Source organism: Mytilus galloprovincialis, chromosome 11 (assembly GCF_965363235.1).
Source record: "Mytilus galloprovincialis chromosome 11, xbMytGall1.hap1.1, whole genome shotgun sequence".
NCBI lineage: Eukaryota > Metazoa > Mollusca > Bivalvia > Mytilida > Mytilidae > Mytilus > Mytilus galloprovincialis.
This window is the reverse complement of record NC_134848.1, coordinates 3,364,977-3,379,615: the sequence shown is the minus strand read 5'-3', so window position 1 is coordinate 3,379,615 and position 14,639 is coordinate 3,364,977. Positions and strand designations below refer to the sequence as shown.

At 32.8% G+C, this 14,639-nt stretch overlaps 2 protein-coding genes across 2 annotated transcripts in view; both read left to right on the top strand.

Annotated features, from left to right (window-relative positions):
• The window catches only part of LOC143051540 (uncharacterized), a 92,058-nt gene extending 81,930 nt beyond the window's left edge, over nt 1–10,128 (top strand). Inside the window, exons 13-14 of the mRNA XM_076224434.1 lie at nt 3,521–3,548; nt 5,352–10,128. Of these exons, the coding sequence (XP_076080549.1) occupies nt 3,521–3,548; nt 5,352–5,743 (420 nt within the window). The 3' untranslated portion in view covers nt 5,744–10,128. The remainder of the gene's footprint in view (nt 1–3,520; nt 3,549–5,351) is intronic.
• The window catches only part of LOC143051533 (uncharacterized), a 621,634-nt gene that overhangs the window by 123,360 nt on the left and 483,635 nt on the right, over nt 1–14,639 (top strand). The window lies entirely within an intron of this gene.

Genomic DNA, 14,639 nt, shown 5'->3' with positions numbered 1-14,639 from the left:
ACTGAAAAATTTCACATAAACTTAAAGTTGGTTAAAGTCCCTAAAACTCTTAAGAGAAGACAGATTCAGAGCCATTGTCTTCTTATTTGTTAGTAAGAACCTTAAAAGTTTAAAGTTTGTCAGAGGCTTTCAAAGATACTTTCACACTCTTATCCTTATATATATAGTTTTGTTCATTTTGGTTAGATTTTTCCCTTTAGATTTTCTCCTTTTTATTAACTTTCCCTTTTCTCTGCTTACTTCAAAGTAATATTAATTACTTTTTGGCAATACACATTATACAATCAGACAAGACCACACTATTCATCTTGTGGTCAGTGATTAACAGCTGGACACTGGCATCAACAGATGATTGACATTTTAGCCCCTCCTTAATGCCTACATATTTACATTTATTACCATGTGCTTTTATTTACATAACTTCATTATCAATTTATTCCCTGTTGTGATATGATAATGACTTTTGGATTTTTACAAACTGTGCAGAATAATACTTATTTCAAAATTATGTGATAACAAATAATATTAAAAAATACACTGTTAGACTAGTGCTACCTTAAGAAGAACCGCTAATGTTAGGTCAATGATATTTGGTATGCAAATTGATTGGCATTTGCAAATCTCTTTTCCATCGAGATTATATAGCCCCAACCCCTCATCATGGTTCATTGATTTTGAAACTTTTACATAGTTTACAAGCTAATGTTTGTGTTTAGGTTTGTCTAAAGGGAACGACTTATGATAAGTCAATGGTATTTGGTTTGCAGTTGTATTAGCATTGGCACATCTCATTTGCAGAGATTGTTTAGCAATGTACCTTCAGTGGTGGTTCATTGACTTAAATATTTGCATAACATACTTGTTAAAGTATTGCTTTTTTTAATTTCAACATTTGCATTTTACTATCATAATTGCAAAAAAGGCGAGACATATCTCTGTGTTAATAGTTTATTTTTGGCTAATCTATATCCTTTGTTTCTATACAAAATGTCATTTTATGTTTTTGTATACTTTTTTTAGCTCACCTAGCCCGAAGGGCCAAGTGAGCTTTTCTCATCACTTGTCGTCCGTCGTTAACTTTTACAAAAATCTTCTCCTCTGAAACTACTGGGCCAAATTTAACCAACCAAGATGGCCGCCATGGCTAAAAATAGAACATAGGGGTAAAATGCAGTTTTTAGCTTATACTTCAAAAACCAGAGGTTGCTGCCCCTGAATTGGTAATTTTAAGGAAATTTTGCTGTTTTTGGTTATTATCTTGAATATAATAATATAGATAGACATAAACTGTAAAGAGCAATAATGTTCAGCAAAGTAAGATTTACACATAAGTCAAGATGACCAAAATGATCAGTTGACCCCTGTAGGAGTTATTACCCTTAATAGTCAATTTTTAATCATTTTTCGAAAATCTTAGTAATCTTTTGGAAAAATCTTCTCATCTGAAACGACTCGACCAGATTTAACCAAACTTGTCCACAGTCATCATTCGATTTTAACTAAAGAAATCTCTGTTTTGCTGAAAAAGTGTTACACCAGGGTTTTCCATATCACAAACTAATCAAGACATTTAATAAATTTTACCATTGGTACAAGGACATCTTTCGTAAATAAAATTCAACATGCAGACATCTTATACGTTCAGGTATTTCACATCCAATCGTTTATGGTAATATTCTTTACAAAGCACAACAATGTCAGCATTCACCTCAACAGCTAACCAAACCTTTAAACAGACTTATTCAGAACGAATATAGTTATAATACTGTTGTCAGGACATTAAAGATGGCATATTTTGGTATTAATATTGATTCACTCATAGGATCTTTGCATCGGAAATAAACACATTTATTCTAAAACCAGTTGTTGGCATGATACGGGTTATGTTCTCATATATCTTGTGATGGTATGATACTAAACCCCTAACCATGCTAACGGGAGGGATTGTGCTTCCCCTCTAAACAGTTTTTGCACCTGTCCCAATTCAGGAGCCTCTGGCCTTTGTTAGTATTGTATGTTTTTTTTAATTTTAGTTCATTCATATATATTTTGGAGTTAAGTGTGACGTCCGTTTTCATTGAATTAGTACACATTCTGTTTAGGGGCCAGCTGAAGCCCACCTCCCGGTGTGGGATTTTCTCGCTGTGTTGAGACCCATTGGTGGCCTTTTTCTGTTTTCTGCTCTTTGGTCGGGTTGTTGTCTCTTTAACACATTCCCCATTTCCATTCTAAATTCTATTTGCCTATCCAGTTCCCCAAGCCTGATCACCGTGACAGGACTTACTTCCAGAAAGTTAACCTTCCACAAAACATGAATAAATACAATACAATAAAACTCACCTAATTGTCTCATCCTTATAAGTGCAAAATAAATACAAAATATGATAAAATGTCACCCTGGATGCCGCACGAATGCAATGTTAATGGCGAATTGGAAACCGGTTTATGATACATGTAGTTTTCTGTTGAAGAAAGAAAACTAAAACAGGTTCAAACAGAAAGATTTCGAAAGCATATAAAACTGTGCACCTTATAATCAGAATGTTATAATACTAAAAGTCCAGTCTACAAATAAGGCGTAGGTACGTTAATTCAGCCACGGACCCTCAATGTCGCGAGTGTGTTCTAGAATTCATTTAAAATAGATGAATGAGAGGTAACCAAACAAATTCATAATGTTTTGTCTACTGATTAACGCCTTAACTTGTATTGTGAATAGGATTTAGGCTAAAAAGATCCTTTTTGGCTCCCCGAAAAAGGGGGAGGGGGCATATGTACATCATCATTTCTGTACGCTCTTCTAAACGTTACAGGACCTTCATTCATTACATTTTTAAATCTGTGTAAAAAGAAATAGTTTCAGGATGAACACTTGTGTTAACTTGCAATTTTAACAAAAGTAATACTGAAAGAAGTCATTGGAAAAGAAAAAAAAGCTTATTTATTTTGTAATTAATAGTTTAAAGTCCAAGGTCACTGATATATAAAATAAGTTTTATGTAAAATTGGTTTCTAGAGAGTAACTTAAGAATGTAAATTTGGAATAAGACATAGAAACATGTTGATCAAAAGACGAAAGTTAAAGACCATTGACTAATAATAGAATATATTTGATGATTGTTTTAAGAATCGTTCCTGTTGTTTTCTCATGCTTATGTGAGTGAAAATTGCACAGAGAAACAACATATGAACCAGTAAGTCGCCTATAAGTCCAAAGTTTAAGATCAGTGTTACAAAAAAAAAAAAAATTTGGACTTATGATTCGGAATGTCCATTTGGTATATTCCGCGTTTCTTTTAAAACATGTTGGTTTCCTTCAAAATTATTAATGAAATACAAAATATGACATATGTGTGGCATTTATTCTTATGTTAACTCAGTAAATGAGCAAAAGTCTCGATCATAAAATATCATTAACAAGTCAGGTGGGGTAAACGTCGACAACATTTAGACACAGACAGAAACCAAAATACACCAACCATGTTGGTTATTGTTGTATTAATTACAAAATATTTTGTAGGTAAAAAGAATCAGAAAAGGTCATTGTGGTATGTATTTAAAAAATATCTGGTCATGATTATCAATGAAGCCAAGATAGGATTTAGTCTTGATACTGTTAAAATACTATTTATACACACGTTTAAACTTTGATAAATATGTGGACCGGCATGTGTTTTATACATAAAGTATTCTGTGAAATTTAACCAGTAACATGCATTCTTTGATCTGCAACCAGTTTCTATCATTCTTTGATCTGTAACAAGTAGGATGCATTCTTTGATCTGTAACAAGTAGGATGCATTCTTTGATCTGTAACAAGTAGGATGCATTCTTTGATCTGGAACTATTTGAATGCATTCTATGGTTAGTAACCAGTAACATTAAAATGCATTCTTAGATCTTAGATAAGTCGAAAATAAACTGACAAAGCTATGGCTGAAAATAGGGCCAACAGACAAACAGTAGTACACGAACATAGAAAAGTAATGGCTGAGCAATGAACCCTACCGAAAACTGGGGGTGATCTCGGGTAAGCAGATCCTGCTTCACATGTGGCATCCGTCATGTTGCTCATATTAATACAAACCTGGTTATAAGTCTAATACCGTAGGTCACATTCTGGAAAAGGAGTTGGAATTACGACATTAGGAACATATCTGTTATCATCTGTGAAACGGATATTCCATAACGTACAACCAACTTGTGATGGGGTCCATTATAGTTATCAAAGGTACCAGGATTATAATTTAGTACGCCAGACGCGCTTTTCGTCTACATAAGACTCATCAGTGAGCTCATATCAAAATATTTATAAACGAAGGAATGATTTCAACTTCACCATTTGAAACTTTTGGTTTAATAGCTTCCTTGTGAGCAGCAACCCTCTATCAAAGAAATCATGATAGGAAATGCAAGCCCTGGAATACTGTATCAAAATTATCGACAGTATGTTGCATTCTTTGATCGGGTATACAGTAAAATGCATTATTTGTTCTGTATCCAGTCACATGCATTCTTTGATCTGTAACCAGTAAAATGCATTCTATGGTCTGTAACCAGTAAAATGCATCCTTTGATCTGTAACCAGTATCTTTCATTCTTTGATCTTTAACAAGTAGGATGCATTCTTTGATTTGTAACAGTAAAATGCATTCTTTGATCTGTAACCAGTAAAATGCATAGTATGATCTGTAACCAGTAACATGCATAGTATGATCTGTAACCAGTAACATGCATTCTATGATATGCTTCCAGTTACTTGCATTCTTTTTTTAACCAGTAACGTGCATTCTTCGATCTGTAACAAATAACATGCATCCTTTGATCTATAACCAGTAACATGCATTATTTTATTTGTAACCTGTAACATACATCCTCTGATCTAGAGTGCTGTAATTTCTTCAGCGCACAGATGTTACTTGATCGTCTCTTACAAATTTTTTTAACCGTTGCAATGGTCACCTTGAGCGTGCAGTGATGTTAAAGTAGTAACTTTGAAGTTTTGGTCACATCAAATTGAAACTTAGTACACATGTTCATTATGATGTAAACCTGAAAAATATTATTCAAAATCATAGTATTGGCCCTGATTTAATGGTTCACTGAACATAGAAATGTGATAGTGTGAAATTAGTTCTCCGGTTAAAATTTTGATTAATGCAGTTTGTCATTAAGTTGTTGTCATGTCAACTTAAGACTAATTACGCATATTCATTGTGGAGGGAACTTTAAAATTATATAAAGAGTTATGATTTTGACCCTGATTTCAAGGTTCAATGAGTGAGGACATATGATAGTGGCAGCGGGGCACTGTGTCTTAATGAAACATACCATTGTTTTTGTTATTACAGTTATCAATGAAGAATACATGGATTTAATTCCAACAGATGAAATACTAGATAAACTGGCACAAGTAATAGGTGTAGTATCCTTCCAACTGGGTTTAGAATTAGGATTACCTATAACATCAATAGATATTATACAGTATAACAATGGTCGGGATTTAGTGGCACAATGTAAAGATATATTATTTCAATGGAGAGAAGACCAAAGAGTCCGGCCAACTATACGTGTTCTGGTCCAAGCTCTAGTAAATGTTGATAGAGGTGCTAAATGTTTGGAGGAAATCATTAAAACAGTTGGTGTGAAGAAATACACCCTACACGAGGAAGTTGAAGAGAAGAAGGAAGGAAAAATTAAAACACTCCTGAAAAACCTGAATCCTTTCCAGAAGAAGAAATAAGATCGATGTTACAGTTAGTATTTTTTATTGTAACCAAGTTGTTATATCATCTAGGCTGTGTGTTAATTTTGGGTAACAGTTTGTTATAGTGCCTGGTGTGGTTTTCATGTTATTAATAGCAAATTATTTAAAAACAAGAGCAAAAAACAAACTCCAAACAAATACAACTTGGAAATATCTAAACAAAATGTTGATGACTCTATTACATTGTAACTAGTGATTCAAAGAGTATATCCATGCAATCTTGTCTTAATATACAATCCCTTTAATATACCTTTAACTGTAGTGTTGTGTTTTTTTAGTATGATGGATACATATTACACTTTTACAAGATTGAAGGAAATATTTTATCTTTTCACAGTTTTGTGCAGTAACACTTATACTTTTTTATTTTGTAACAAGGCAAAACATTTCCTTCAATCGAGCTATTAAAGCTTTTGAGGATGCAAAATAATACAGTTTTAATGAACAAGTCCACACCAAACTGAAATTGAATATATATTTGTACAGTGCTGTTTATCACTTTCAGAAGCAATATCACAAAGACTTCTCGTTACCATGCAAATATTATATATCGCAATGTTTGATAACTTTCTGAAGTGTTGTCTGGATAAAGAAAGTCGTCCTAACTTTTAAAGTAGTTTGTAATTTGTGTGTAGTTGCTTTTGTGATTTTAGTTAAATATCAATTGATGTACTAAGGATATCACTTTCTGTCCAATATATATATATGATTATACAATACAACTGATTTCATTTCTGTTTTATTATTAGTTTATGAAACATATACAAAAACTTTCAAAACACTACTTGGTTTATCTAAAATAGCCAAAAAAGTATATTCAAATTGATGTTATCACTTTGCATATTCCATTTTGTAAGTCTTGTGTGGACAAAATGCACAAAATTTTAACTTGTTGCCTTTTGTTAGCTAATATTCGTGTGTTTCTTTGTCAATTGTGTTCTATTTATTTATATTGTAGTCCTGTAATGTTGTGTTGTCATTTTAATGTTATATTTCACATTGCTATAAAAGAAGGAGGTTTGGCATGCACAAAACCAGGTTCAACCCGCCATTTTTATACGACCGCAAAAATTAAAAAAATGTTGGTCGTATATTAGTATCACGTTGGCGTCGTCATCGTCCGAATACTTTTAGTTTTCGCACTCTAACTTTAGTAAAAGTGAATAGAAATCAATGAAAATTTAACACAAGGTTTATGACCACAAAAGGAAGGTTGAGATTGATTTTGTGAGTTTTGGTCCCAATAGTTGAGGAATTAGGGGCAAAAAAAGGCCCAAATAATATAAGCATTTTCTTGGTTTTCGAACTATAACTTTAGTTTAAGTGAATAGAAATCGATGAAATTTTGACACCAGGTTTATGACCACAAAAGAAAGGTTGGGATTGATTTTGGGAGTTTTGGTTTCAACAGTTTAGTAATTAGGGGCCAAAAAGGGCCCAAATAAGCATTATTCTTGGTTTTCGCACAATAACTTTAGTATAAGTAAATAGAAATCAATGAAATTTAAACACAAGGTCTACAACCACAAAAGGAAGATTGGGATTGATTGTGGGAGTTGAGGTATGAACAGTTTAGGAATTAGGGGCCAAAAAGGGGCCCAAATAAGCATTTTTCTTGGTTTTGGCACCATAACTTTAGTATAAGTAAATAGAAATCTATGAAATTTTAGCACAAGGTTTATAACCAAAAAAGGAAGGTTGGGATTGATTTTAGGAGTTTTGGTCCCAACAGTTTAGGAATAAGGGGCCCAAAGGGTCCAACTTTAAACTGTGAATGAACATGGGGTTCTTTGATATGCCAAATCTAACTGTGTATGTAGATTCTTAATTGTTGGTCCCGTTTTCAAATTGGTCTACATTAAAATCCAAAGGGTCCAAAATTAAACTAAGTTTGATTTAAACAAAAATTGAATTCTTGGGCTTCTTTTATATGCTGAATCTAAACATGTACTTAGATTTTTGATTATGGGCCCAGTTTTCAAGTTGGTCCAAATCAGGATCCAAAATTATTATATTAAGTATTGTGCAATAGCAAGACATTTTCAATTGCACAGTATTCAGCAATAGCAAGAAAGCTCCAATTGCATAATATTGTGCAATAGCAAGAAATTTTCCATTGCACAGTATTTTGCAATAAATAGCAAGAAATCTTCAATTGCACAGCTTTTCTCATCACTTGGCGTCCCTCGTCGTCATCGTCTGTCGTCGTTATTAAAGATAAAGATAAACTGTAAACAGCAAAAATTATCAGCTAAGTAAGATCTACAAATAATTTAATATGACCAAAATTGTCAATTGATCCCTTAAGGGGTTATTGTCCTTTAATGACAATTTTTCACAATTTGTTCATCATATTTGCTAACTAAAAAAAATCTTCTCCTCTAAAACTACTCAACCAAATTCAACCAAACTTCAACTGAATGATCAGTAGGGTGTATAAAATAAAGTTTGTGCTTTATTTTTTATTTCGTCAGAAAACATGGCCGTCATGGGTAAAAATAGAACACAGGGTAAAATGCAGTTTTTGGCTTATATCTCAAAAACTCCAGCATTTAGAGCAAATAAGACAAGAAGTTAAAGTATTTATTAGATCAAGGTCTACCTGTCCTGAAATTTTCAGCCGAATTGGGTAACTGTTTTTTCAGGTATAATGCCCCTGAATTGATGATTTTAAAGAAATTTTGCAGTTTTTGGTTATTATCTTGAATATTATAATAGATACAGATAAACTGTTTATAGCAAAAATGTTAAGCAAAGTAAGATCTACAAATAAGTCAATTTGACCAAAATTGTCAATTGACCCCTTAAAGGAGTTATTGCCCTTTAAATAGTTATCAAAGGTACCAGGATTATAATTTAGTACGCCAGACGCGCGTTTCGTCTACATAAGACTCATCAGTGACGCTCATATCAAAATATTTATAAAGCCAAACAAGTACAAAGTTGAAGAGCATTGAGGCTCCAAAATTCCCAAAAGTTGTGCCAAATACGGCTAAGGTAATCTATGCCTGGAATTAGAAAATCCTTAGTTTTTCCAAAATTTCAAAGTTTGGTAAACAGGAAATTTAGACTGTTTTTTTTATCACAATTTTTAGACAATTTGTTCATCATGTTGACTTTAAAAAATCTTCTCCTTTGAAACTGCTGTATCAATTTCAGCCAAACTTAGGCTAAATGAGATTCAGAGTATCTAGTATAAATTTTATATTACATTTCCTTGTATGTCAGAAACATAGCTCCTATGGCTGAAATAGAACATAGGAGAAAATGATTTTTTGTTTTGCTTTTGAAGAAAATAGGACGATTCAAAGAACATTTAAATAAATTGAAAAGCCAAAATAATCATTGATGAGAGATTTAACCAAACAAATTAAGGTGAGCGATTCAGGCTCTTGAGAGCCTTTTGTTTTACATCTTAATATTTTATGATGTATTTAAATGAGTAGTTATTGTTGCAAACTCCATTAGAAATTTGAATTGAGATCAGTTTTGGAATAAGGGAAAGGGGATGTGGAAAAAAAATTGGGTGGGGGGGTTCAATTTTTCTCATTTCAGATTTCATCAATAAAAAGAAAATTTCTTTAAACATTTTTTTGAGAGGATTTATATTCACCAGCATAGTGAATTGCTCAAAGACAAAACAAAAATTTTAAGTTCATTAGAACACATTAATTTTGTGTCAGAAACCTATGCTGTGTCAACTATTTAATCACAATCCAAATTTAGAGCTGAATCCAGCTTGAGTGTTGTGTCCATACTTGCCCCAACCGTTCAGGGTTCAACCTCTGCGGTCGTATAAAGCTGCGCCCTGCGGAGCATCTGGTTTCCTTTAAACTGTCCTGTACCAAGTCAGGAATATGGCCATTGTTATATTATAGTTCGTTTCTGTGTGTGTTACCTTATAACTTTGTGTTTCCGTTGTGTCGTTTGTCTTCTCTTGTATTTGAGTGTGAATTCACATTACTATAAGACGTGTCACAGTACTTATCTATCCCAAATTCATGCATTTTGTTTTGATGTTATATTTGTTATTCTCATATGATTTTGTCTAAATGCTTAGTCCGTTTCTGTGTGTGTTACATTTTAATGTTGTGTCATTGTTCTCCTCTTATATTTAATGAGTTCCCTCAGTTTTAGTTTGTTATCCCGATTTAGTTTTTTGTCCATGGATTTACGAGTTTAGAACAGCGGTATACTACTGTTGCCTTTATGTAGTGCACTGCTAATGTTCCTCTTCTGTGAAACTATACTATGACAATGATAGGTATAACAGAAGATTCTGATTGAACTTTTAAAATCCTTTTAAGCTAGCAGTTAGGGTGGATTTAAATTTTACAAAGGGACTTATTTAGTAGTTACATGTATTTGGTTTTGATGTTATATTTGTTATTCTCGTGGTGTTTTGTCTATTGCTTGGTCCGTTTCTGTGTGTGTTGCGTTTCGGTGTTGTGTCGTTGTTCTCCTCTTATATTTAATGCGTTTCCCTCGGTTTTAGTTTGTTACCCCGATTTTGTTTTTTGTCCATGGATTTATGAGTTTTGAACAGCGGTATACTACTGTTGCCTTTATTTACATAAAATATTAAAACTAATCAAAGATATCAGGCTAAATAATTAGGGGGTTAGACACGCGTATCGTCTACATTAGACTCATTAATGAGGCACGAATCAAACAGGAACCAAATCTACAATGAGCAATGAACGAAGTTGAAGAGCTATCCCATGTAATTAAATGTTACAATAATGCACTATTTCTATTATCTTTCATATTACACCATATGTAACTGTTGTATAATTCCTTTTAATCCAATTTGATCCTGTTTTTTTTATCTTCATCAGTTTTCTTTGTATTAAACATATTGAGCTAGTTGATCTACGTTTTATATCAAATTATTGCTATCGGACTTTTCATTTCAAAAATACTAGTTAGTTTTGTCTGTACAGATGACTTTTACATGTTATCTTTTTATTGCTATGGGACTTTTCATTCCAAAAATACTAGTTAGTTTTCTCTGTACAGATGACTTTTGAATGTTATTATACGACCGTAACAAAATTTTGCGGTCGTATATTGGTATCACGTTGTCGTCGTCGTCCAAAAACAGTTGGATTCCAGACAATATCTTTAGTATGATTTAATAGAAATCTATGAAATTTAAACACAAAGTTTATAACCACAAAAGGAAGGTTGGAATTGATTTTGGGGGTTATGGTCCTAACAGTTCAGGAATAAGGGGCCAAAAAGGAGCACAAATAGGCATTTTTCTAGTTTCCAGACAATAACTTGTGGAATGGTGTATGGATCTCTCTGAAATTATACCACAAGTTTCCATACCACAAAGAGATGGTTAATGGACAATAGCTTTAGAACAAAACATAATTTAAAGCAGTGTAAGGGATGTAATTCAGGCTTATCATTTGAATTACCTCCCTTACACTGCTTTTAAATGGTTAATGGACAATTACTCAAGATAATTTAAAAGCAGTGTAGGGGAGGTAATCCAAACACAACATTTTGATTACCTCCCTTACACTTCTTTCTAATAATGTTTAAAGATATGCATATTTATAAAGGAAGACAAGTAAAAATATCTGCTAATGTTGTTTCTTTTTTTTTTTACAAAAAATTCCATATGAAAGATTTGACACCATATTTTATATTCTATTATCAAATAGATTAAGTTAGCACTATGGTAAATTTAAATTGGTAATTATGGTTGCAAACTCCATTGGAAATTTGAATTGAAATTATGACCATATCCTGAGGTTAGCATTTTTTTGGGGGAAAAAGAGGGGTAAACAAATTGTGGGGGGTCAATTTTTTCTCATTTCAGAATTCAGAAAAATTCTTCAAAAATTATTTTTTTTGCAAAAAAAAAGTGTGTGTGTGAGGGGGGGGGGGGGGTTATACGCAACAGCATAGTATTGCACAAAAGCAAAAACAAGGGGGTTACTTTTTTTCGGTGGGGGAAAGGGGGGAGGGTTAATTCGCAGTAGCAAAGTGTATTGCACAAAAGAAAAAAATTGAACATAAATTCAAATCATATAACCAATTCTAAGTTCTTTGACAACAGTTATTCTGTGTCAGAAACCTTTTATGTGTCAAATATTTAATTACAATCCAAATTCAGACCTGTATCAAGCGTGAATATTGTGTCCATTTTGCCCCAACTGTTCAGGGTTGGACCTCAGCTGAGGTCGGCGAGGCAATTTATTTTTTTACTGCTATTGGACTTTTCATTTCAAAAATACTAGTTATTTTTCTCTGAATAGATGACTTTTGCATGTTATTTTTGTACTTACATTTAACCTAACTATAGTCATATTTAATTTCAAATTCCTGTTAATATTTAGTTTATAGTTGTTAGATTTTTATTAATGCCATTTTTGTCGAGCATGCAACTTTTGTTGCAGAAAGCTCGACATAGGGATAGTGATCAGGCGGCGACGTTAGCTAACGTCTTGAAAGCTTTATAGTTTAGAAGGTGGATGCTTCATACTTTGTAAATAGATGCTTTATGTTACAAAGTTTCCGTCGGTCACATGTCCAATGTCCTTGGCCTCATATTTAGTTCAGTGACCACTTGAAAAAAAAAGTTCAAATTTTTGGAAATGTTAAATTCTCTCTTATTTTAAGTAATAGAATAACTATATTTGGTATGTGTGTACCTTGCAAGGTCCTCATGCCCGTCAGACAGTTTTCACTTGACCTCGACCTCATTTCATGGAGCAGTGAACAAGGTTTAGTTTTGGTGGTCCAGTCCATATCTGAGATACTATAAGCAATAGGTCTAGTACATTCGGTGTATACAAGGACTGTAAGGTACATGTCCAACTGGCAGGTGTAATCTGACCTTGACATCATTTTCATGGCTCAGTGGTTTTAGTTAGATGTTTGTGTTTTGGTCTGTTTTTCTCATACTTTAGGCAATAGGTCTACTATAATTGTTGTATGGAATGATTATAAGGTGTGCATGTCTAGCGGGCAGATGTCAACTGACCTTGACCTCATTTTCATGGCTCAGTGGTCAAAGTAAAGTTTTTGAGATTTGGTGTTTTTATCTCATACTATATGCCACAAATCAAATATATTTGGTGAATGGAAATATTTTATGATCTATACATGTATGCCAGTAGCGCAGGTTTTATTTTACCTTGACCTCACTTTCATGGTTCATTGCTTAGTGTTGACTTTTTGTGTTTTGGTTTGTTTTTCTTAAACTATAAGCAATAGGTCAACTAAATTTGTTGTATGGAAGAATTGTTAGCTGTACATTTCTGCCTGACATGGTTCATCTGACCTTGACCTCATTTTCATGGTTCATTGTATAATGGTTAGTTATCTTGATTCATGTTAAGTTTATGTGACAGTTTTATTAAAGCTTTATATTTAGGACTACCAGCATACTATCAATGATTAATAAAGTGTGCACTCTTGTTTGTAAATCTCCTAAATTTTGTAATCTCTTACCTCAATTGAATAAAATAGACATTATCTTTTGACCTCACGTTTTTCTATAAGGGTTATGTCCACTTACTGGAAAATTCCCATTTTGGGATAATGTGGATTGCATTTTTATTGTCTGTTAATGTCTTTATTAAGATTGATGAAATACCACAGATACAGTGAGGTCAGCTACATATATTGATTTACGTCTAGAAGGTTGACATAAGGAACAGGTAAAGAAATGAACTCATTGGCAAACGAAATAATATTTGTGAACTTTCCAATGTTATGTTGCACTTCTAGCATCACCAAAAGATGGAGTACCGTTAATTCAGAATTTATTGCGAGGTTTCTATTAATGCAAGAAATGTGACTGGTTGGATATCACAATGATAAGATATCGTATTCCGATATATTTATTTTATTCAGATCACCCGAAATGGCAATAATTAATCTTCAAAAATTGCTTTAAAAATTCACGCAATGCTATTTTAATTAACGGTCTTTATATTTCCTGTTTTGACAATATTCCAGTACTTTCGTTTAACGACCCATTTACTAGAGGGTTGCTCTACCAATGAACCAATTAAAAAAAATACCAAAAAGATGGAGACATTAATCTTTTCTCATAATAAGTAAGTATAAAAATAAGAAGATGTGGTATATTTAAAAATGAGACAACGCTCCTTTAGAGACCACATGATATTGAAGTTAGCAATCTTTTTAGAATAAGTGTGTTAATGATGTCAACTGAAAATTTTCATTTATTGAGACAAGATTTTCATTGTGAATTTCGTTTCAATTTATCTTTAGCAATATGTTAGGTATTATAATCTAATTTGTTTCAGAGAACAAGCCTCAGACCTTATAAAGTGGAGATTTGTTGTTGTTTCTGTAGTTTTCTGAGTTGTATTTTCAGTGACTTTGTCGTTCTTTTATGCTATTCTTTTTTTTCTATTCTTTGTCTCGAGAAACAAGGTATTTTCATTTCTTATGTTCAGTCTTGTTTTAAGAAATCGGGAATATAAATGATTATTGCTATTTATTGTATTTTTCCGAGCAATAAACAGATTATCAATGGTAGTTCAAGCTTTGTGATATTTGTCGGTCCCATCTTGTTTGGAAAACCATGGAAGATCTATAATTGTTCGTAAAATAAATAATGTCACATCCAGCAAATTCACCATATTATGAATCCTATCTCCAACTACATTGTATAAGGCATTGGGTCTTGTTCTGTAGCTGTATGTGTAGTATGTTCATACTAATTGCCTACTTGATATCTGTATTTCCCTTTTTTAGCTCACCTGGCCGATATGGCTAAGTCAGCTTTTATCATCATTTGGCGTAAGTCATCAAACGTCGTCGTTGTACGTGCGTCGTCGACTGTTTACCTTTACAAAAAAAAACTACTGGCCCAAATTTA